Source organism: Danaus plexippus, chromosome 10, assembly GCF_018135715.1.
Source record: "Danaus plexippus chromosome 10, MEX_DaPlex, whole genome shotgun sequence".
NCBI classification, from domain to species: domain Eukaryota; kingdom Metazoa; phylum Arthropoda; class Insecta; order Lepidoptera; family Nymphalidae; genus Danaus; species Danaus plexippus.
The window spans coordinates 5,403,018-5,427,963 of record NC_083543.1 but is presented as its reverse complement, the minus strand read 5'-3'; the positions used below and the strand labels follow the sequence as shown (position 1 = coordinate 5,427,963).

The following is a 24,946-nucleotide window of genomic DNA, read 5'->3' as shown; positions in this document are numbered from 1 at the left end:
AGATCCATTCAAGTTATACGAATTCCATATGAAAGATTGTAAAACTTCGTGAATTAATCTTTAATTTCTAAGCTTAATAAAGTCCTCAAACAGACCAAAGCAGAATATACTTTCTTCTTTTTAAGCCTCTTATTATGTTTATATAAATTTTACGTGATCATTCCAAACGGGCTTACATCGTCTAACTGTATGAGAAGTTGTCTGTCATGATAGTAAAAGTTTTATAGCAGTTAAAACTGGCGCATTAGCGAATTTTATGAATATTCTAAGTTAATTTTAAGCTAAGATTTTTATGTTATCTTTAAGACTTGAACCTTGTTCTATGACTTGTCTCGGTTGATTTCTTGTTGTACGTAACTACCATTAATTATTTATACAAGCATCAAAGGCCTGAAAGATGTTGCTCTCAGTTAAGACGTGTTCAAAGAGGGAATTAAGTTCCCTCGGGTCATATTGTTCCCGACTATAGATAGATAAGGTGGTAAGGAAGATAATATTGAATATAAGCATTAGGTACAAATAATTTTTATCGAGAGAATATATAAGAAAAAGCTGTGTTAAATTTCATTGATATTTTTATTTAAAAGTCGCTATTTATATTATATTAGGTAGTAATCATATCACATATATTATTAAACTGCGTCTATCAACGTTATTACCAATCAGTGTAATGTGTCTCATGCTAGAGGATGTATTAAAAAAGATTGTTTTCAAGTCTCAAGCGAAATATTTCAAAAGCCCTCATACGGGAACATCGCAGCCAGACAGGTAAAGAACGAGCAATTAAGTCTACAGACAGACGAATGTTCTAATGAGACTCTAGACTCGCTGATGACTGGCTTCGGGAACACTTTTTGAAATTGCTGCATGCTTTGTGCTGATTGCCGTCGGTTGGCTCGTTAATGGTTGGAATTTGTAACTTTACTTCTACATTAACTTAAATTTAATATGAGTACAGATGTAAAAGAAAATACATATGAACCGCTCCTCGAGCTGAAAGTTTCAGAGTGCTGTTAAGAAATCTAGGAGTCAGCATTACACAGGCACAGTTAACGTTAGAGCGTTGACTGAAACTCGCTAACTCATTGAGACTGCTTTAACATTTTGAGAAATTGCTAAGGAACTTACGACACTTATTACGAATGTGAAAAATTTTACTAAATTCGTTTATAGGATTACCAGCTTATTGAAAATGCAATCATGTATTGGATTTAATTTGATAAATAGAGTTATACAAAATGGTCGGTTGTAAATACTTCATCTTAAATTCAATACCCTTTCAAATTTACAAGAACGAAGAATGCTGAATAAATATTATTTATTAGTATTTCTTCTCTATAGAATCTATATATCTATATCAGACTATAATATACTAAAGAATAGAAGAATCTTCTTTTACATAGAAAAACAATTCCTTTCTTGGTAGCAAATAAGTACGCATTTGTCGAAACCCCGAGGATGTTTGAACGGAGAGTGAAGTGAGGACAAAAAGTTTATAAGTAATTAATTTTATTGCTTTGTTTTCTTTGTTATATTCTGAGCGATCGAAGAGCGACACAGGGTGAATTTCTCACAGCGTGTGCCAATTAAAAACAATTATCATAACGCCGGCTGTGTTTATTGTTTTTATTTCTTATAAATTAAAAAGTATATCCAACTTTGTTTCAACTTTTTTGGACAGAGAAGAATTTAATGAAGAACTTTGATGTAATGTTAAAAATATATATTTAAGTCATATTAAAATATTTTCAGAGAATTCATTTCCAGGTTATAAAATAAACTACAAGAAGTCGCTAACAACTTTCTTTTGGCTGTGATTGTTATATGACAACATCATTAGCCGTAATCAGTCCAATGCCAGACCTAAGCCTCCCCCATAGTAAGTCGCTAAGATCGATATATATATATATCTATGATTAAAATAAAATAATTAAATATGAAGCAAACCTGTGTGTCGCTAACAAGCTAGAAGACTAGAAACATAAAATGCGAGGTAAGGGCGATGTCAGACGAGGTTAAGAGCACTGGCAGTAACAGCCTGGCCCTGGCTCTATCACGGCACTGGCGCTGTGCCAGATCAAGTAAACCGGCACTTTAGATGCCTTAACTTAAATAAACGCACGACCCTACTGCAGCAAAAATAACTTTTAAAAGTACCTATTTTAAAGATTTGTTGCTTTCTACTATTGTTACGATGTAAAGAGATTTTGAACTCGATAAATAACAAATATTTCTCTTTTAAATGAAACTAGTATTTTTCAGCAACCGAAAAAGTTTTCAGCAACCGAAAAAGTAACCGAAACGTCGGGAGTATGTAGTTTTTTACAAAAATAAATCACGCGTAGTTTATCCGAAAAATACTAGTTTCGTTTAAATGAATAAAACTCGCGAAAATCTTAGACCTCATTAAATATTTCTCTCTCCTTTTAGAAAAATAAAATAACTTGAATTCTGTAAGCGAAGACATAGACCACGTGATAAACATTATATTACTAAGAAATTTGTATAAAATAAAAAATAAGCATATATAAATCCCTTACCTTAGATATACACATATATATATATATATATATATATATATTTAAAAATAATTTATTACAGATATAGCTATTTTTAAATACAGTGAAATAAACAGCATTAATAATAATTAAGAATATTTTAAAGTTAAACTATAGGAAACATTTAATTTATTCCCAATAAACCTACCCCGTTCAAATAAACTTTGTAAGAAGATTCGAACTGTTCATTCGCGGACTGCACGCCTAACTTACTCCACTGAATTTAAACAGTTTACAAACATTTCAAAATTAAAACTTTTACAATTTAACACAAGTTTTACAAGATTAAAGGGGCTAAAGCTAAAAAAAAATAAGCAAAAAAAATATCAACTTTTCGAGACACGTATGAAAGAACTTTAGCAATAAAACGGGAAAATGGAGGCTTTAGTTCTGTAGCTTTTAAGTTAAATTTGTTCAAAGTGGCGCGCCGGCGAGCCAACTCGTCAATGGACAATAAACCTTCTATACCCGGCTTTGTGACGAACGTGTAAAAACAGAACTTTATTGACTTAAATACTTCAAGTCGCCCGTCTCCATAACTACGTGAGCTCTGTATAAACAGCTCGTGATTTAGCCCGTCCAGCATAGGAGAAGTTTCTGTTCCTGGGAATTTGAACACTTTCTCATTTATATTAACGCAGGCAGCATAAAATTTGATAATAACATAATATTATTAGAACAATTTCAGCGGTCTTTATAGTTATTTCGTCGCTATTTTTAATTTTTAACACTAGTGATTAAAAGAAAATACGAATAACAATAAAGTGTAACAAATTATAACATGTCATTTAACGATCAGTTATTTTAAAATCATGCTAAAAACTAAATCAATAAATACGTTAAAAAATTTTCAAAGACCAAGATTTGAATTAAAATACCGGGCTTTGGAAATTAAAACGGAATTTAAGTTCTTCATAATTGAATCGTTGTAAAAATTCATTCGAAACGGAAAAGTGAAAAGTAATTAACAAACTTCATCGGAAACGGTTTTTCAGACTGGAATAGGATTTGTTTGGCAAGAATTCAATCGACGTGGAGCTGGAGCCGTGAACTTGAATGTTCCTTGCCACTATTATATGGAATAAATTAAAACTACCCTCTTCAATACTATAAAGTGGATTCCCAGCTTTATCACGACATTTTTAAGCTTGTGACACACTGACACGTTCATTCCATTTAACGTGATATCTTTTCGGTCGTACATATTCAGGAGGCGTCATTCTAACAAAATAAATGTGGTCCCCAAAAAGAGTGGCGGGTGAAACAAAGTAGAAGTAATTTCCCAAATCCACAGCGAAACGAAACGAGCCAAATTTAAGACCCTTCTGAGGCAAGTGTAAGCAAGTTTACATAATAATCAATCTGCTCGAATGTTTGCTTAAATAATTTCACTATTCTTCAAGGACTATAAAAGAAGAAACCGAACATTATTATGACTAATACGATAAATGCTGATGAATTTCATTAAAGCACTCGAACACACTCGTCCACAGTATTCATACGTAACGTCTAACAACTTTTTTAAAAATGATACTTTCATGAGCGACATTGTTGCTCAAAATCATTTATATGAGAAATCCAGGAACACTGAATACTGCACGAATTTCTCTCTAATGAGGTGTTCACGTTCCAAATATCTTTGCCGGGCATGTCCTTCGCTATTCGGAGAATATACGTCAAACGAGGACCAGCGAGCCACCCATCCTCCCGCACAACAATACATGATTAATGTCCCCACGACACGAGTATGATTAATACCGCTGTTACTGAAACATCATCGTTGAAATCAACGCAAATTCAATTCATACGATGCTATTTGTAATGAAATCTCTTTAAACATTAATGAAAACAAAAAAAGAAGGGAAAAACATACATTAGAAATTCAGAAAGTCGATAAAGATAATGTGATAAACGAAGTACGACACATCACGACGGGGGGTAATGTTTAATGTAAATCTGTAGGTTCCGTGGAACGTATTTCATTAACAAGTTTTCTTATCATGGGCGTATTGAGAGCCGGGGGTCGAGGAGCTTTGGGGGGAACCGGGGGGCTCGGGGAGGGGGGACCAGCAGATTTATCTTGACGAGTAATTTATATTAAGTAAAAAAGTAAAGGACGACAACGACGGATACGGAATCCCTTGGAAACATTTATTACTATAATGAATATAATGACTTTATAACATTCATGGTTCTAGACAGACTGGTTACGTTGGTTACATGTAAATAAAAGTTAATTAAAGAATTGTTTTTGTTGAATATACAAAATAAAACGCTATAAATAAACATATATGTGTTTTTATGTCAGCGTTTATACAGTTAACTTCTAATAATTTAGTATTTGTGAGTGTTCCATGATTACAATACCTTATGTAATGCCTTAATGTGGCTAGAGTGAAATATACTTCTCTAAATTTTTTGTGTTTTAAGTTTGATGCTTGTATATTTGTCGAACATTTTTAAACATTACTAGAAATTAATGTAAGTTTAAAAAACAATTATAAATTCTACTCCGTGGCTGAAGTTAACAAGACCAATAAAAATTTGACAATGACGGCATTTTTGCCGACGAACCTTTAAGTGGGTACTTATAACAGCAGAAACTTTTTTAGACGGGAGCTTTTTTTATTTTTATGTAACTAATAAGTATTAATGAATACAGAAAATAATCTCATTTTACATAATGACTGTGTACAAGGAAAATATGTCTCTCTTCCAGACATACGAAGTCATTATTGTAATAGCTGGCGTCAAGTCCGGCGTTTTTCATAACCATTACAAATCACCAACAGTTGATACCAAAGAAAAACTTGGAGGCTTTACAATAAGACAAACGTTCCTGATCTCACTGTGATTATCACTTGATCATATAATACATATTTTTTTAGTTAGTAATAAAAGTGTTTTAGTTAAAATGAAAACAGTATTCGTCTCGCGCAGTGAAGAGGCGCTGTTGTATATTAGAATACTGTATGCAGAGAAAAAATAGTTAAAAGTCGTCAAACTTTGTCTGAGAATTTAAACAGTACATTTTAAATTCTTTTATGGAATAATAGATACATAAGTTAATACATCACATAATGATATAATTCTTTTTTCTAAATCGAGACTCAGCACATAATTTTCAACGAGCTATGTAAAGCAAAATATCGCAAGTTTTAAGAAAGAGTGATGTTGATTAGTATTATTTTATACTCATGACCCTTGAATATGAAGACTTTGAACTATCTGTTCCGGTATACACATCGTTGACACTCAATGGGGTAACGGTTCCAGGTATTACGTTGTTACCCAAGCTTGAACAGAGTAATGAAGACATTTATATCACAGTTCTCAGTTTAAAGGATTTTTTAAATTTTAATTAATGAAACCGTCTAAACCACGTTAAATGTAAAGTCATTATAATAATTATAGCTTAAATATAATTTATTACATGAACAGATCATTAATGGAGTAAATATTAGCTTCTGCTGCATCTCTATCTATCTAACTATCTGCATATCTATAATATATAGATATATACGCAATACATATATATAAAGCGAGGCGTCTTCAGCCGTATCAAAGTACCACCATCGTTATATGTCACATATAATGGCTTCCACGGCGTATCTCACACCGTGCCGATCTCAGACGTTGTCACGACGGACGCAATACACACCGTCTGCCTCGCACATCTCAACCCTCGAACATTAAATCTTCGTTATCTTTATCTCGGCTAAAAGTATTGAAAAGCTCGCGTATTATCGACGATCAGGAATTCTGGCAAATTAGCATGTTTCGGCATAAACCAACTGAGAAGGCATATTTTCGGTGGGTGTATACATAATATCAGGGGATCTAGCAACGTTAGTTCGTCGGGATCAATTCATTGCACGGATCCTCAGTCTTATCTGCTGTAAGTTTGGGCCGGAGGGTGTAGAATATGAGAACTATCGTAATGAGATCAGTTTTCTGGGAAAGTTACCTTGTCCCGTTGAATACAAACCGACGTATATGGTTATCGTCATAACATCATCATCATCACGGCCACTAAACAGTTTATACGACCGAATTATTAAAGGAAATTATAGTCCTTAAATATCAAGAAATATAATTAAGGAGGTTTAAACGTTATTTTTGGAGAGTAAATTAAAAACATGTACCAAGATCCACAGGAAGATATCATTAAAATTGTAATATCACAATTTTCTCCGAGACTCGAGTAATACTTTCACTTTTACAGCTATAAGTTGATGCAACATGTTCCCAACATTATAACATCTATAACAAATCAAATAAACATAGCGTGGCTATTCATATCTAATATTGTTATTTACGCCTAATTAAATGATACAAACAATTTTTTATACATGTGTGAGTACATATGTGAATGTAAAAAACTTTAATCTCATTAGAGTTGAATTTAACCTCATTAAATTAAATATATTACTCAACTATCGCAAGTATTTTAGACACTACACATGATTTGAAATTACAGAATTTCTTAAAAGCTGTACACGTTCAGAGCTCTTAATACGTACACGAGTATGTCGAGTTGGGAGACCGGTACAAAAAATATATTCTACATTAAAACCTACGCAATGTTGACACTCTAATAAATTTCCTGTAGTTATTTACGTGTTGCATTTATAAAAATATATAGATTAAATTTTTAATATTATTTTTTTTACGTAGTCTACCTTATCATTTTTTAATAAAATACAAATTTATAAAATTAGTGATCTATTAATAGATTCATAAAAAAGTATATAGAATATAATGTACACAAGCATCTTCAAAATGATAGTTGATTAATACTCTATGCAAATTCAGAATTCATAGTTCAATAAAGTGGCGGTCCAGGGAATGTTCAATGAGCACGAATAACTGAACTTTATTATAGATACTGACAAATCCTTCGTGTGTTAGCTGCACAAACTTGGTAGCGTTACGGTAAAGTTCAACGTCGACCACCTTACTTTGACTTGTTTAAACTATATGATGGACAACGAACGCACAGGTCATGTTTTATGGATTATATTATTAAAATTCGAATTATATTTTTCCCGGTGACTGAAGTCAAAATTTAAGGTTTTTTTTAGGTCGATGTATAGAAACTTAAATATCCGCAGTTCAAATATATATATTTTTTTGAGGTTGTCCGAATGAAGCAACAATTCGCAAATAGCACCGTAAACAATATCGGATTGCAGTGATAGCGCCCACCCGTTGACAGCACAATTGGAAATTTATGCGTAGAATCCAACCTCGGGATTTATGACTTTAGGCCTTTAACATTTACGTAAAATATACTTTTTTTAAAATTTAATTTAAATTTTACTGTCAATATTAAAATTAAAGTAGATCCCATATCAAAGAAAATAAATGATATAAATAAATTAAGACAAAATTGTTATACGTTTAGCTATGAACGTAACAAAGACGCTGCAAACGCTGCGGGGTACCACGGATTGGCCCTCGTGATCAATACCATTTTACTTCGCCTTTGATATACCACACCGAACTCCGGCTAAATTCTTAAGCTCACGATTATTTATGTGGCGGACGGAACCCGCGCCTTCCGTCCTGCCACCGTGTAAAGAGGAGTAATCGTTTGCGGTTGCCTCCGAGTGAATTTTTCCATTCGGAAAATGAAAACTGGAATTAGTTTATCTGACGATTCATATTTCGACGATACTGTAAAGCTCTTACGCGTATTTTCTACATACACCAAAAATGTAAAAATTTTCATGAGATTTTTTTATGCGATTCATAAACCTCCGAGTAGAAATACAAAGTCCTTAGAAAGTTTGCAAAACAATAAAGTGAGATTGCGTTTTGACCTCGACGTTTGACTGAATTTTTAAGAATTAAGATTCAGTTAACTTACGAATCATTCAGCTTATTACCTGAAAATATATAAAAAATGAAATTATTAACATTTAATATAACAAGGAACGGAGAGCTCCAAAACTCTTGCCTGAAGGATGTATACCCCAGTCAAGATCTATTATAAATATATTAAGAGCTAACTGTTATCCAAAACCCCGAGATCCTTTCAATGAAATTATTTATTCACTTATTATGTCAAAATTTATAAATTTATGTACGGTATTTATATTATGTTTTGCCTTATTAAATAAACTATAATTTAATCATACTACTAGATAAATATATATACATATTTCTATTGCGTTTATTAGAAAGAGTTGAGTTAATCTTTATATAAATAATCCGTATTTTATGTAACAAATATATTATACCTATCCTAAAATATATATATTTCGTATATAATAGACAGATCTACTACAAAGCCAGCCGATAAATGCGCCTAGTGACCTTATTCTGCACATATTTATAAAGCAATTTTCAATAGCGGCTCATCTTTAACAACAGTGCTATGAGCTATTGTAAACACGGTAGGTAATATAAATGTATAATGAGTAATGACACGCACAATTTAGATACAACAATGAGGGTTCGTATCGCCTGAAATGAGAATAAAATTCATTATTATAGAGAAACTATTAGGCTCAGAATAGTAATGTCATCCGTGACAAACGGACACACTAGGTAATATTAGTTTTGTTATCACATACGATGTGGAACGACAGAGCCACAGAGCTAAATCAGTTTTATTATGCTTTGATAGTAAAATATATATGAGCTATGAAATTAATGACCAACATTTATTAATAAAAAAAAGAGTATTTAGAAAAATAGATAAAAAGGATTTATAAATGTATGGTTTAGATTTTTATTCGTTGGCAAAAATTTATCGAAGTTATGAACTATAAATAATCTGTCATATTAAAGCGATATTTGATGCAGTAATTCGAGGGACATATGGTACCGGGTGAAGGCGAATAAGTCACTCCAGGCCTAGAACCTGGCCTTACAATTCAAGCAAGAATAACCAACTCTAATGGCCACTTATCTACGACTATCCATGAAAGACTAGCGCAGCAAGAGTCGAGGCAGCTGACATATACGCAGCAATCTACAATCAGCTACATCTACGCCCTGCCATTTATAATATTTAACTTTATTTTATTGGAATAGTTACACTATTTGTTGAACATTTACATGTTATTTGGTATTTTTGTACACGACCTTAAGGCGTGAACTGTTTGATTATATAAGTATGTTAGCTTAAGTGTCTTATCCGCATTTCCAATTCCGACAGACTTAGGCTAAGGTTAATAATTATTCCTTTTCCTGTCTACTCTAGTATTTACAGTCATCCTTTTAAGAGCACTGAGATCTTTATAGACGTCCGCCGGCAAGCACTCAAACGCATAAATTTTAATCGGCCTAATGAAGAAAACAGAGCGTTTAACTTTATTTACGTGCTCAGATAACAACTGTCTTGGATTCTCCGATATAAATTAAATTCTTTGTAAATCGATATCGAACGTTAAACTTAAAATTCTTATTCTACGACATTCATTCACTTCTATACAAACATTATACATTCAATAGAAACGAAGCCAACATATGAGATCAGGATATAATATCTTTAAACGTTGTTCAAGGATCTCACAGAATCAAAGACAACATTAGAGGCGACAACACGATCAAGGGAGTCGTTTGAAGCTAAGCTGAACGTTCAGATTCAACGCTTCGATCGTTAACCTGGATTCAATAACAAATGGTTTTGACAATAATTTTGACATTAAAAGATACCTAAATTAGCAATTATTTGAACCAACATATAGATATATAAACGATTGTTTTAACTCAATATACGTTTATGACAGTTTAGGAAATGTTATTATGCGTCTCTTTGATTTCAAGTTGCGAACAATATTTGAGTAATTCCTTTTCCTAATTATTATATTAAGTATTTAATTGTATTTTCAATTGACTGATAAACCAATTGAATTAGTGACATAAATTTTACATATGTATATTCACAATAAAACAATACTTTTGTTAATGCAGGCATGAAATAAATCTTCATCGGTATACAATATTTTGTGTTTAACAAAGGTAAACAATTTTAAATAATATTATGAAAGGTAAATCACATTAAAGTATGAAAGCCATACTAATATTATAAAAGCTACAGTGAGTTTGAACGAACTCTAGTGTGGAGGTAAACATGACCTAGGAGCTAGGCTCGTTTTTACATCACGAATGTACTTACTTGCTCATAGCATTACGAATTGGTATCAATTTTAAGTTAAGTCGGTTTTGAGTTGATTTAATGAAGTAAGATTATATGCAATAGAGTTGAAATATAAAGTATAGTTTGTAAAATTTTCGAAACTATTGATTTCATTGAAATTATTTACCATATATTTTTAAATATTCATTTTGTACGTCAAGGTTGTCTGTAAACGTTGACATTAACATCAAACTAATTGACCGTAAGGGACCATTATAGATTTGGGGGAACGACATCAATACAGGCCTAAACGTAAACAGAATAACATTTTATTAAACAATAATATATAATAAATATTATATATTCGAAACTATTACAGATAAATGTGAATTTTCATCTCTCGAAACTAATAGTTAGAATTAATAATGACCGTGATGAAATTTAAGCAGCCTTAGTCTCGGAAAACTTCAAAGTCTACATTACAGTTATATTAAACTCAAAGAATATAACAATAGGTTTCAAAGAAAACAGATAGTTAATTATATAATTGTTATTAATTGAAGTGTTTCGTTTCATCTTTGAAAATCTTTATGAGAGACTAAGGCATTACGTCCTTAAACCTTTGATTTTGAAATTTTATAAAACAATAAAAGTGATATGTATAAAAAGACTTATTTGAAATCAGTCAATACTTAATCCTACGATGAAGTAAAAAAATACTGGATATTTTTTTTTCAATATATACGGTTAATTAAATAATTTATAATTACGGTTAGTGAGTACACTTAAAGTTTTTTTAAGTATCTGGCCATTGTAATCCCAAGGACGTTGACAATTCCCACAATCAACGTACTGAGACTTATTGAATTGTTTTGTGATGTTACTGAGGTATCAGTTAATATTTTCATGTTACTCACTTCCAACACAGATATTGAATTATAAAAATACATGTAAATGATTAAGCCTTATCTATTTAATGATACATCAGAAATTTAATATTAATACAAATTCGCATAAAATCAGAGTTTTGTCTCTATATAGTAATTTAAAGTAACAACCATATGCATGTTTCAATAATAACCAGAACGATTATTTTGTTAGTAAGATTTATTTTGTTAGTTAGACAAATAGTTTGTTATAAAAATATAATAATAATAATATATATATTTATCGAAATTAATAAAAGTAGGTAAAATGGTCTCGCATTATTTGTTAAAAACGTGCCGTAAATATATGTATATGTCGGAGGAAGCTATAAGTCGAGTTGTTTGTTGTTTTCGTCCATTATATTATTTGTTACTATTATTATCTCAACTTTTTTCTGAATTCTTAACTTAACATTGTATATTCTGTAAATCCTTTGTGAGGTTAATGTATGCGTATAGTTTTTTTATTAAACAATTATACTAAATAATTGAATAGAAATAATTCCAAACATCTGATTACAATAAATTTTAAGTATATAGATAATAAATCCTGATATTCAAAATATATATATATATAATATTATTCGGAACCATTTACTTTTTATTTAGTCTTATAAACATTTACCTTAACCATTGAATAGTATTGTTTTAATTAGTCAGAGAAGGTGAAACCTGCTGTCTCGAAAAAGGCTTCAGTATTATGAGAACGAAGCCAGACGTTAAATGTTTAAACACACGAAAATTAGCCCCTAACTTACAATACCTTGGAGGTTGAATGTCAGAGAATACAAAGATATGCATACAAAGATACGAAGATGTGTATAAGGTTGTTATGTAGGAGAACTAAGTGAAAAATAGGATTCTTACAAAAATATGAAGAGAATTTTAATTTCAACCCATCGGGATGAGATTCCTTAAAACATAGATTATTTCAATAATTATAGAGATAACGGACAATGGCGTCCAAACATTCAGATTATCCTGTCTAGATAAGAGATTAAAATCTTCCCTCATGATGAATGGTTTATATTACACTAACAAAGATTAAACAAACGGTACATGAGTAAGTAAGGAAAAATATATTAATGAATATTAAAATCAACTGAAAACGAACATAATTTAAATGTACAAAATATGATAAATAAATTATTTATTCTAAATTTGCAATCATTATAATACACATTGATAGGTATAGAACATTCCGTTTATAACAAAATAAGGAAAAAAACTATGTTTATTTTAATAGCACGTAACAACCTTGGTATTAAGAAATATTTTGTCAATAAAAATTATACACATTTTAAAAACACATTCGTACCAAAGATTTATAAACGCTAAAAAAAAATTATATCTACTTACGTAATTATGAAAGTCTGTAACGTAAATGATGAAAAAAAACCATTGCGTCTTATATTACGACGTAAAAAAAATTTAATCAATTAAAAAACTCCGAAACGTAAACTAAGCAATCATTATAACCAGTTAATGTTTTTAGTACGAGCCGAAAACGCGCTGAGCAGCGTTTGGTGGCATTACGTAATTTACAAACAGCATTTAAGACAATTAATACTCATAAAGGGAGTTTCGGAGAAATGGATTAAATACGTGTGAGACATAACATTTTTATGTAATGACTACACATGAGATGAGGGTCGCGACCAGGTCTTTAAGCGGTTTAATGGAGTTCCGGGACATCTTCCTGTTTGGCTAATCATAAACAATAGGGTTCACAGCTCATATTAAATAATAGAAAAATATATTAATATAGTTACTTTGATTATCATGGAAGATGATCTTTATTTACAAGGATTCATGACAAATTATTATTAGACAAATTTGAATGAATCTACATAGCGCAATAATTGCCCTCAGCAGGTCTATCTTCCCTTTTCATGTACAGTCGTGTTTATATTTCATAATTGTTGTGACAACCCTAGCGGCAGCTGTCCGAGCGGCAACCCTTTATGTGTTTATATGGATGCAACAATCCTAATTGACGCTACCATTTAACACGGACCACGTCATAAAACCGCTTTGAACGACGCTGAAAATATCCTAAGGACTAATGCGAACTAATAAAACAACTGAATCATTTGAAGAGCTTATAGCACTTTGATTCTTATGATGACAAATATGTCAATATTATAAGAAAAAGTGAATTATAGAGAACATGAGGGGGAAAGGTTTGAAGGTCGCCATGAGATCTGACAGATTTAAGGAAGAGGACATATTGCTACGAGACCGAATGGTTTGTGACCATGGTAATAATGTGACACTAGGGCGACAAATTTTATAATAAATTACTCTGTTTTATTACGTTGGATTGACATTAGACAATGGATGGTTTATCATTTAAGATATAGAAGGATCTCGTGCCATTAATTCTACGGGTAGACGTAGCGTTTATTTCGTTTCTTGGCTGAGGCAAACTTTGGCGAAATTAGGGCGTTTAAAATTTAAATGTTATTTTTAATGATGACAAGTATATTAAATGTTGCTAGATTAATGTAAGAAATGTTTATATGAAATTATAATATTCATATCAAAATTAGTCGAGCGGTTTATATAAATCAACTTCTTTAACGATGAATATTCAGAAAATTAAACTAAATATATAAGCAAAAAATGTCAAGACTAATAATAACTAAGTAATATAATCAACATAATTAAAAACCGGTGTAAATGTTGCTATTGACGCAGCATTGTTTGAGTGTGTCACCGATCTCCGGTAGAATTCCGTTATGTTTCTTAGCGAATCGGATCTCACTGTTACGGTAACGGGTGTTACGATATAGTCCCAACACTTTTTTTGGGAAGAAAACATTTACGTCATATAAATAAATAGCTTTATATATTCATTTATTTACATTTACTAGAAGCCAAAAGAGTTACGGGTTTATATAAAATATTCGCATATATTTGTTTTTCATAGGATAAATCAAGACATAAAAAATTTAATTAAATTTTCTTTCCTATTCTTGTCAATAGGGCGTGTAAAAATTTTGCTCTAGTTATAAAAAAGTAAAAAATGCCAAAGAATTTACGACAGGCATCTCGTCGTCTACTTCTGGTGTGACGAGAGCGTCATCGGCAGCTCTTCAACACCTTCGACATGACAAAATAATGCTGTAAGGTATTTGAAATGTTGTAGTTTACACTGGCATAATTTTTGATAGCTCTTACTCCTTTAAGCGGGTCTATTTAAATTTTTATAATTTGTGATCTGTGTCTGCCATTGTCTATTATCGAGCCAATTTCCTCATGACAGATCAACTTCAAATAAACCCTTGCGTGTTGAAAGGTTTGAGAAATGTATAAACCATAAATATAAAGTATAGCTTGATTAAATACACGTCTGCACAAATCTCCGTTTCGAATCGGATCAAATGTCCTCGGTTGAGATGAATATCAGTGAAGAACAAGGTTCCTTTTTATAAAAAAAAAACAACAATCGAATTTACTGCCTTAATTGTTGTCAAAACTAGTGCGTTTAAAAAATTGATCCTTCCCCCACCATATCTTAATCCGCAATCTTTTTGACCATCCCACGTAAAATGAACTTCAATTAAGAACAAGTTTTCCATGGACCGGAAGATGACACACCAGTTACAATCAAGTTACTTTATTACCTTGATATAATACAATGAACATAATTCATTGCTTCAAACTAATGCCCAATATAAAAAGATCACAGCATAACTTTGAATGCCAGAAAGACATTCAGCCCCATCTAGGTGTAAGTTAAAAAATGACGTCATTGTAAGCTGATTAAATATTTGTTACGAAAAAATTGCGCGTCAAATTATTAACAGACCGTGTTATATTTACTGTACGAATATAATACAAACACAGCGGTATACATTTCAAAAAAGTGTAATGAACATGTGTTTTATATTGTTTCTGAACGTATGACTGTGTCAATATACGCGACCGAATTTTCCATTAAATAAAAACTTTGTTTCACTAAACTCTCTATTTAGATAAAATAAATATTTTTCTCGACAGAAATATTATTTGCATCATCAGACGTCAGTTTTAGAGTTCAATGACCGACTTGTTTTAGTTAATGGAGTATAATATTGTCTTGATCACCTAAAACTATACATATTTTATGTGTGATACACTAATAATAGCCGTAATTTATGTGTGTGTGTATAAAACATAATAACCGCATGTCATTCGATCACCGTCACGGTTTAAACGCATTTAACGCTAAGTACACTGATAAAAAAAATTTCAATACAAATAAGATATTTGCATGTTAATCAGCAGCCCGTATGCCGAAGAAGTGAAATCATTGTATTTTAAACTGATAGTGAGTGCAATATTATATTAGATATGTGTTAAAGAAATCCGCCTGGTGTTTTTTATTACGGTAGCGGCCGTACGAGTTCCAACGGCGCAACGTCGTTTACGGAAAGTTTACGGAGAAAGTCATATATATATATTATTTAGGAGCACATTACAAAGCCTTGTCCGTGTCGTGTTTGTTTTTTGATAGAATTTGTACTTATGGTATATTACTTGTAAGTCACTGTATCTATTAAAAAACTAGATGTTGTCAAAATATACAATCTAATAAGTTGTGGTAAAATTTTAAATAAATCGCAAATTTTATAAAAGATGTAAAATTATACAGAAAAAACATTTCTTTGTGAAGAAATAAAAAAAATATTATGGTACCTACCTACAATAGTTTCAGGTAAACAATTGAATTATATTAATTAATTATATATATAAACATACACTTAATATGTGAATATTATATTGAAATAACAAGATTTTAAAAACTTCTAATTTGATAAAGGAAAAATATGAAATTGTCCATAGTTACCAAAAACCTAACAGAACATGTCATAAGTGTCGAAAGACTTGTTTGAACATAGTTATGAAGAAAACTTACATTTAATATACAGGGAATAAGTTAAAAAAACAAGTGACTTGCATCAAGGGGTTCGATGTATGAGTTCGGTTGGAGAATAAAAAGAATTATATTAACTATTTCATTACTTATCATACAATTACTAATAAACCAGCCCACTTTAGTGTAACAAGTAAAATTTCTTCTTACCAATATTCAAATTGAATATTTTTTACTGTATATTTATATATAAAGTTCATATTGTCGCACAAAACCTACACTAAGAGAATATAGTTTTTTAATAATAGATTTTCACAAATAATAGTATAAATATTATTGAATGAGAAATGGAAAATAGACTATATGTGGTCTGATAACGCTGACTGAATGTAAGCATACAGTTAAGATGCAAATTAAAAAATAATAAAATACAATTTGAATAGATTTCATAGAGTATTCAATTATCTGAATTTTATCAAACTTAATTTCGCTTTTATTACTGTATAGCATTGACTTTTATTATGTGTTATAAAATTACATAAATTTTTAAATTATATGCAACTGATAGATAAGATATAATTATTAAGATAAACATTTTTTTTATAAATGTCCTTAACAAATAAAGGTGAGGAAGTATTTTCTTCATTATAACTTTATGGAATAATTAAGGCAAAGTAAGGTTAATTGATGTTTTGCAGATAAATATTAGTCAGATTTTTTTTTTCTTTTGATAAAATCATTATAAATGAGATAATTATGTTACCTCTTTCACTGTGTCCCGTTTGTGACGAACATCAGGGTCTGTGTTTGCATCTAGAGGCGGCACTTGATATGTCTTAACCAGGCTATGAGACTGCAGGTTGTCAGATATGAGATCTTTGTTTGCATTATTACTGAGTACTGGCTCTTCAATAGCATCCACTGGAGGCTTACTTGGACCTTTCGAAGAGGAAGCTGAAGGTGCAACATCGAACTGAGGTCTCTCCAACACTTTCATACCCATGTCCTCATCAATTTTAGCGCGAAGCCGATTCCTGTCTTCAACTATATGAGGATCATCTCCTTCTTCACCGTGACGAGCAATACCAATTACAGGAAAATCACCGACTTCATTCTGAGCGAGCGGTGGAGGCATAAGGAGCTCAGGGCCTGCCTTCTGTATGCGTTTGTATACATTATAAACACTATCGTTTACACTCGTAGAAGTTTTAAACTCTGGCAAATAAAACAGTGCGCCTAGCCACACAATTCCAAATGTGAAAAGTACAGATATAATCAAATATTTTTCACGAAGACGAAAAGAACGTCGAGATATGGACGGCACGGGTACTCCATTAACAAAGCGTTGGTAGTTTGGCAAAATTCCCGTCATATTTACTAAACACGATTTCGACTAATGTTCTATATAACTAAAGTCAATTTTTAGTTGACGACCCGTCATCTGCGGTCGCCATTAAAGAACTAAATTCAGATTCGCCAAATGCCAGTGCGACATCAGACGTGTGTAAATTTCAGTGTTGCTATATAAAACTCTAGCAACATATAATGACGTTTACACGTCAACATGTCAGAAAAACATAATTATGCTCATAAGTTCTTAAATTATTCGGAATTCTATAAGTGCACGTCTCTGGTAACAGATTTTTATAATAACACTACATATACTTTTCGTAAGAGCTGCTTCATGTTTTTGTATAGTAAGCTGACTGTTTAAATATAAGGTAAACTCAATTCACTTTTAAATAACTGTCCCATTCAGATGCTTTTTAAATGGCATTTGTTGATAAATGTTTATACTTTCCAAACTCCTTCGCATTATTTTTGTTATAAAACGTCGACTCTTAACGGAAATTAATGACGTTTATTTTATTCACATTTTTATTTTATTTACATGATCACAAAAACACTGAGAAAAAAGATGGAAATTTATAAAAATAACATTCTTAAAATATTAGAATAAAGTAAATAAAAATTTTCAATATGTGTCACTAATGTCAATGTCGTTTAAACACCAAATTCCTTAAGTCGTGGGAATGAATACGTCTCTGATAGAGAATCTCTGTTCATTTTCTCAATGTTGCCTAGAGATAACTCTTCATACGACTGTAATGTGAATTCAATAAAAGGATAAAAAAGAAGATGGAATACTTCTTTTACAAATATCTAAAATACACTTCCCCCCCCCCTTTGTACCCTTCGCCCTTACCTACTGTTATCATACATTGTGTTTAAAATTTTATTGATGAATAAGTACAATTTAAATGTGTTGCAATTTTTAAAAGTAATATTATATAAATAATATAGTATGAATAATTTTATATGATAATAACAAACTTTAAATAAAACTAGATTTAACGCAATTAATTATTTTTTATTAATTTTAACTGATGTTACTATTGCTTGTTAGCAATCGTAAAAGATACAAGTGTCTGCCAGCTAAAAATTTTATAATTTGAAATCTAAAACAAATATCATATCTCAGGATATCAAGATAACTTATAAATAAACTTATAAATAATGTGAAGCTCCATTTAATATCATTATATTTTAACATCATTGTTCTTATACATAAGAGGTGTCTTTAAATTTTATTTAAAATATCTGTCGTCACATGCTTTGTTAATTATATGTTTGCAATAAAATCGTACCAAAATTTGATCTAAGTACCCTTTGTTTAAAAATGTCTTAAGACTTAAGCTTTGGAACCTTTGCCTTACCTTAGCCATTGTGAAGAGATAAGATTTATTTTTATAGTTGTAACTTTATAAAAATATAACCAAAAGAAGTGAAACAAAGCCAGCGTTATCGCTTATATGCGATTGCTACCAGACAACCTTATCAGTGAGACATTTCTTTTACACCAAAACTTGAAGAACATTGTCCAAAAATAAAATGTATCATAACTTCTCGCCTCGGAATGTTGTTTTATTACTATTTTTGTGAGAAATTTTACCGTATTATTTATCAAGTGAATACTTATAATGTTATAATTTTGTTACAGAAGCACATTTTAAAACAGTTAATTTATATGAAAAAGGCACATTTAAGTATGTTTATTGTAAACATATACTTTTATGTATTTTTTATGGATTATGCATTAAGTACTTCTGACTTATATGACGCCCAATGAAGTCTCATCGATCTAAACGGATTTTATGATTTCAGCTCTCAATAAATACTAAAACGACAGGAAAAAAAATATAAAAGGACATTAATTTTTAATCATTCATATATTTAGGTACATCATTAAAAAATTATGATTCTCGTTATCTATAATTACGGCACTTAATAATTTAAAGTACATGATTCGATATTCTCACATGAGATCAGTCTTATCTTAAATTTATACAATATTTATAAAATACTTAATCTAATGGAATCTCGTAAATGTTCGGTTTAATGTGATCACAGTAGGCGCGCCTGGTCGCGCTATGACCGCGGTTTGAACCTTGACATGTAAAAGTCACAATCGGGACAGTAAATGGCGGGGGGGTTGACGGTTTTCTTGCGACATAGGTTGCAAGGCGTCTTGTGGCTGGTCATTGATGGATTCGTCTGGTTTTCTGCTTGGTAGTGGCCGTTCATCTGTGACGGGATGGGAGAGTCCGTTCCTCCCTTCGTCCCGGGTTCAAATGACACCGATTTCTTCTGGATTTGTTTCGGCGGCACCAGGTGTTGGTAGGGATTGTAGCCGTTTTGATATTGGTATGGCTCATTATTGACATTATCTAGAGCGGTTTCGTACGGCCGCTGTTGGGAGTTAGCGTAATGCCTCGCATCCGGTGTGCGACTGTTGCTGTTGTCGTAACGGTTGCTGGGTATTTTCTGATAATTACTGTTGTAGTCTTCGCCGGGCACCTCTCCGTGTGGAGGCGGGACCCTTTGATACGGCGAGTGATTGAAATTGGAACTATTAACTTGGGGATAACGACTAGAGTAATCGGTGTTAACGTAATTCGTCGGTGGGTTGTGGTAGCTTTGGTAAGCCGGTGAGTTTGCTGGCACACTTTGATATGGCCTATTGCTGTCGTTTTGTGCGAACTGTCGTTTTTGATACATTCCTTGAAGCTGATTCGTTGTAGGATGTTGAGGAAGTCTGTGATAATTGCCATTAGGGTTGCTTGTTTGTATGGAACCAGGCTGTTGTTGGTATGTATTGCATGGTCTTTGCATTTGTTTAGTCGCATAAAGCTGATTGTGCGATGTAGGGGTCATTCTATTGGCAGGATTTTGACTATAATTCGGTGAGTTTGAGTTGTTTTGGTTAGGATATGCTGCCGGTGGGTGGTTATACGGTATTGGATTATTATTATTTAGAGGACTGTTGGTTGGCACAGCTATGTATATTTGATTGTTGCTTTGTATGTTAGAATTTTGATTATTTACCGACGGAGAATTTGTGTTCTGTGCTGGAATATTTTTCTGCGTATTGAACTGTGGTTGTGATCTCGTTTGAGTTTGGTAAGTCGGGTATGAGTTTTGGATTCTGTAGTAATCAACGTGTCCATTATCAGTCTGTCTATAAGATGCTTGCGATACGGAAGATATAGTGGATCTTGAAGACTGGCTGTCAAATGAGTCTGTTCGTTGTAGAGAGTTCTTTTCGTTCTGCAAAGGTACTGTGGTGAGTTCTGGCTTATTCATCGCAGATTTCAACACCCTTTCTAAAATAGGATTGGGTATGTAACTGTCGTCTTCTTGATCCTCGGCTGTAGCGACCAATATCACTTGGTCACAAAAAGATACAGATTTCTTCTTGGGTTTTGATTTCTGGTCATTATACTCTTCTTCCATTTGCTTTGGATCAATGGAGGACGATGATGAGCGTCGATTGTACATTCTGTTATTTGATTGATTTGAACAGTTTATGACGTCACGGCTGCCAGACATGCCCATATATCCACTATGGTTCCGTTCGATTTCATTGCTCACATTATGCACGTTGTTTTCGAATCTTGAAGCCATGTTTCTGACGTTTCTGATAGAATCTGCATTTTGAGCATAAATTTCCTGATTATTGGACAATTGACCTTCAAGTGAACCCGACCTTTTAAGCTTAAGTACGGCCTGTTTTGCTTGTAACTCTCTTAGCCAATTGTCATCAGAGGTACCAATGTTTTCTAACTGATTTTGCTTTATGTTTGTTTCTTGTTTGAAAATTTGATTCCGTTTTTCTTGTAATTCAGCTAAGAGTGAACTCTTTGGAGTTTCCGACTCGTTATTATTGAAATTGTTATTGAAACAGTCGATGTTGTCATTATTTTTTTGATACTCTATTTTATGAAGTTCTTCCTGTAGTGGTGTCAAATCTATTGGTTCTGGAGGCGGTGGGAATTCCTCACTTTGCTGTCTAGAATGATTAACTGAATTTAAAGGACTCGGATACGGTGGAAGGTCAAACATTTGCGGCGATCTCCGCATGAGCATACCGCAGTCTACCACGTCCACTCCGTTATCGAATATATTTGTCAAGTTATGCACGTTGTTGTGGGACGGCGTTATGTTTAAAATATTTTCTCTTTTTACTGGACTTTGTTCGTGGTGAATCATAGCCTTGGTAACAACAGTTTGAAAGTTTTGAGATGTATTAGGGGAGTCATCCAATCTGTTGTTGTTGTAATGAATCACTTGATTGTCATCATAAGGTAACGGTAAAAAAGGTAGAGACCGCGGTTCGTCGCCAAATTGTTCAGAGAATCCGCCATCTTCTTCATTTTCATGTGTGCTATAAGAATACTCTTCTTTATCGGCTTGCAAAATTTGTTTTGGTGGTGTATAAATGTTGTGCTTCATTCCTTCTTCCTCGAACTTAGTCCCGCTAAGCTGAGAAGTGGTCCGCAATGGCGGTGGCGGCGGCACTTTTGCTGCAGTCAATATTTTTCCAGCGCTGCCATGAAAACTCTTTCTCATAAGTTTACTTCTTTCTAAGTTGGGATTGGTGCCACTTCCTGCTGAGTATTCTAGATGTCCCTCAGACAAATAGCCACTGAGATTTGTTTTGTCTTCGTTCTTTTTCCTGCCCACATCCGCATCATCAACAGATAAAATACGGATTTCTTTGTTTTTGGTATCGCTCTTCCCATCAGCTCCTTCGGTTAAATCCGGCATAGATCGATTCTTTCTTCTTATTAAACCACCCATTAATTTTCTTCTTATTTTGTGTTGCTTTTTATTGGCTTTTTTATCTTCAACGGGTTCTTCTTTCTTTTCCACAACAACCACCGCGTCTTTTCTTGCACGACATCGTTCTTCACTTCTTGAACGTTTTTCTCGTACCTTTTCTTCTTCACGTGATTTATATCGAGGCGGTCGTTCTCTTGGTATTGTTTCCAAGTCATCATCAATAACAGCTTTAGGTGATTTCTTTGATCCCTTCTTTTTAGGCAGAGTAGCATAAATTTCTATAGTTGTTGGAGAGTTTTCCAGGCCTCCTTTAGTGTTTCTCACTGGCGCTGATTGTGGTATTTCAGTTACTCTGATCATCCCTGCCATGCGTCGCTGAAGACTCCGTGCTCGCATGACACAAGTGTTATGTTTCATTCGAGCAAACGTCATTGTGTGGGGATTATTGTAAGGGGCGTCCATCGCAGCCCTAGCTTTGGATGCTGCTGTGTCGCATAGCGCCAGAGCACTTTCGTACTCCCCTGCGTCTTCAACGTGACGAGATTTTTCAAGTAATCTGTCAGCTTCCAAACATAGAGCTTCGCAGTCACCCCGCGTAGTCAATTCTGGTATCTGTGCTAATTGTAGGTTATGGCGGAGGCCTTGTTGCAAGGAAACGCTGTCAGTTGATGATAAGGAATACGAATCGTAGCCAGCGTCGCAGGATCCGCCACTCGAAAGCTCTCCTTTTCGAGTGGGACTACTTGGTATACTACCAGATCCCCGTCCGCGAGTGAACATGTAAGGACTCTCATTATTAGACGAGGTCGATGACGCACTGTTCCTGTCCCCGCTCCAGTTTCCTGAATCCCGTCTAGATCGAGGCCGTTCTTGCGTATCTGACGCTGAACTCGCACTTAAGCTTCTACCTAATTGTGCCCGCCGACTGGCTTGCACCTCAAACATATTCTCCACGGCTTTTCTGTTTACGTAATCGCTGTCGTTATCCGGTCCCGGTGTAACTGCTCGTCTGGCGTATGCGGCCGCGGGTCTCTCCGGAGCTGGAGTGACAGCCCTTCGTGGTTCAGGTGCTGGAAATGGCACTACATCCTTAGGAGCGTGTCGTGTGTCACAGGGTGTACCATCAATAGCAGCGTAAAGAAGCAGAAGCGGTTGAAATCTGCCTCGCCTACACTTTTCCACAACCTGGCACCATTCTGGTCCTACTTCTTTCACGTCGGCGTCATCAAAGTATATCCAAAGACGCAATTTGCTGTGGTAGAAGAAGGTGGAGTAATGTTTTCCGTAATAGGTGACGAGTCCTACAAGGCGATGCGTGGCGCGGGCAGCCCAAGCTCGGTCGACGCACGCGTGGAAGGCGTCCGTGGGTCTCAGCTCAGTACCGAGTGCTGCATACACGCTTGACACCTGCTCAGCCGATGGACGATCGGAATCCCAAACCATACCGATAGACACCACCTCAGGACGGTTCATTAATGTACGGCAGATCTGGATTTTTGCACCGCAGGCGTTCTGAAATTATTTTCGTTGATTAGTAACAGTAATTTTTACCTATATGGGAATATATAAGATGGCGACTTTCGCTCTATAGTGTAGTACAAATAAATGAATCTAGGATGTTATGAAATTCAACGTACGGGGCAATCTCGCACGTCTCCCATTCCTCCGGCTTTTCTCAGCAGGGTCCCAAAGCTATCGCCAACTTCTCCCAGGGCAGCTTGAGCGGTGAGGGCGGTCGCTGACACGTAGTGCACCATCTGAATATCATCAATGGTTAGTTTTATTTTATATAGTCATCCAGATAGACATATCTAATAAAAGATAACCATTTCTCAAAAATATTTTTTTATTAAACAATTTACACTACGGATTGGTAGTGTTTGACACAATGCATACAAACAAATGTACCTACGTATATTATCATCGAATGGAAAATAATGTCTCATAAAGTAGAACCGGAATTTTAGCAAATTATAATGTTTTCATATTAGTTAGCTTACCTGCGTGAAAGGTAACGGTTCGGAGGTGGCTTGACAGGCCCCACAGACTGATTGTTCGACGAGCATCATAGCGAACTTCCTGTGGGGCACACAGTGCGGGACTCTGCAGGCGTCATCCTCTCTCTTATCTCCAGTACCAGCCGCGACATGTGCGTGCACCCTCAACAGAAGATGCTCGAAGCATTCGCTGGCGTCCGCCATACAACCAAGTTGAAAACGAGCTCCACCACCGCCCAAGGCTCTCCGAAGCCCATCCGCAGCCGGCGCTCGCTCCGCAGACCATTGTAACTGGGCAAACAGCTCCTGAAATTACAATAACACAATAAACTACACGTACTCAGCATATCAAATTCAGACAAGATATTATGTTAAAAAAATGAGCACAA

General features: G+C 33.7%; 2 protein-coding genes across 5 annotated transcripts in view; both read right to left on the bottom strand.

Annotated features, from left to right (window-relative positions):
- Positions 1-17,925, bottom strand: part of LOC116766689 (mannosyl-oligosaccharide alpha-1,2-mannosidase IA) — a 44,959-nt gene extending 27,034 nt beyond the window's left edge. The window contains exon 1 of the mRNA XM_032656723.2: positions 17,201-17,925. Within this exon, the coding sequence (XP_032512614.2) occupies positions 17,201-17,809 (609 nt within the window). The 5' untranslated portion in view covers positions 17,810-17,925. The remainder of the gene's footprint in view (positions 1-17,200) is intronic.
- Positions 17,926-19,652: 1,727 nt separating this feature from the next.
- The window catches only part of LOC116766740 (uncharacterized), a 45,520-nt gene continuing 40,226 nt past the window's right edge, over positions 19,653-24,946 (bottom strand). For all 4 annotated transcript variants that reach the window (XM_032656818.2, XM_032656822.2, XM_032656819.2 and 1 more), the window contains 3 exons: positions 24,561-24,863; positions 24,198-24,317; positions 19,653-24,072 (listed from right to left, as the gene is read on the bottom strand). In XM_032656818.2, the coding sequence (XP_032512709.2) occupies positions 19,867-24,072; positions 24,198-24,317; positions 24,561-24,863 (4,629 nt within the window). In that variant the 3' untranslated portion in view covers positions 19,653-19,866. The remainder of the gene's footprint in view (positions 24,073-24,197; positions 24,318-24,560; positions 24,864-24,946) is intronic.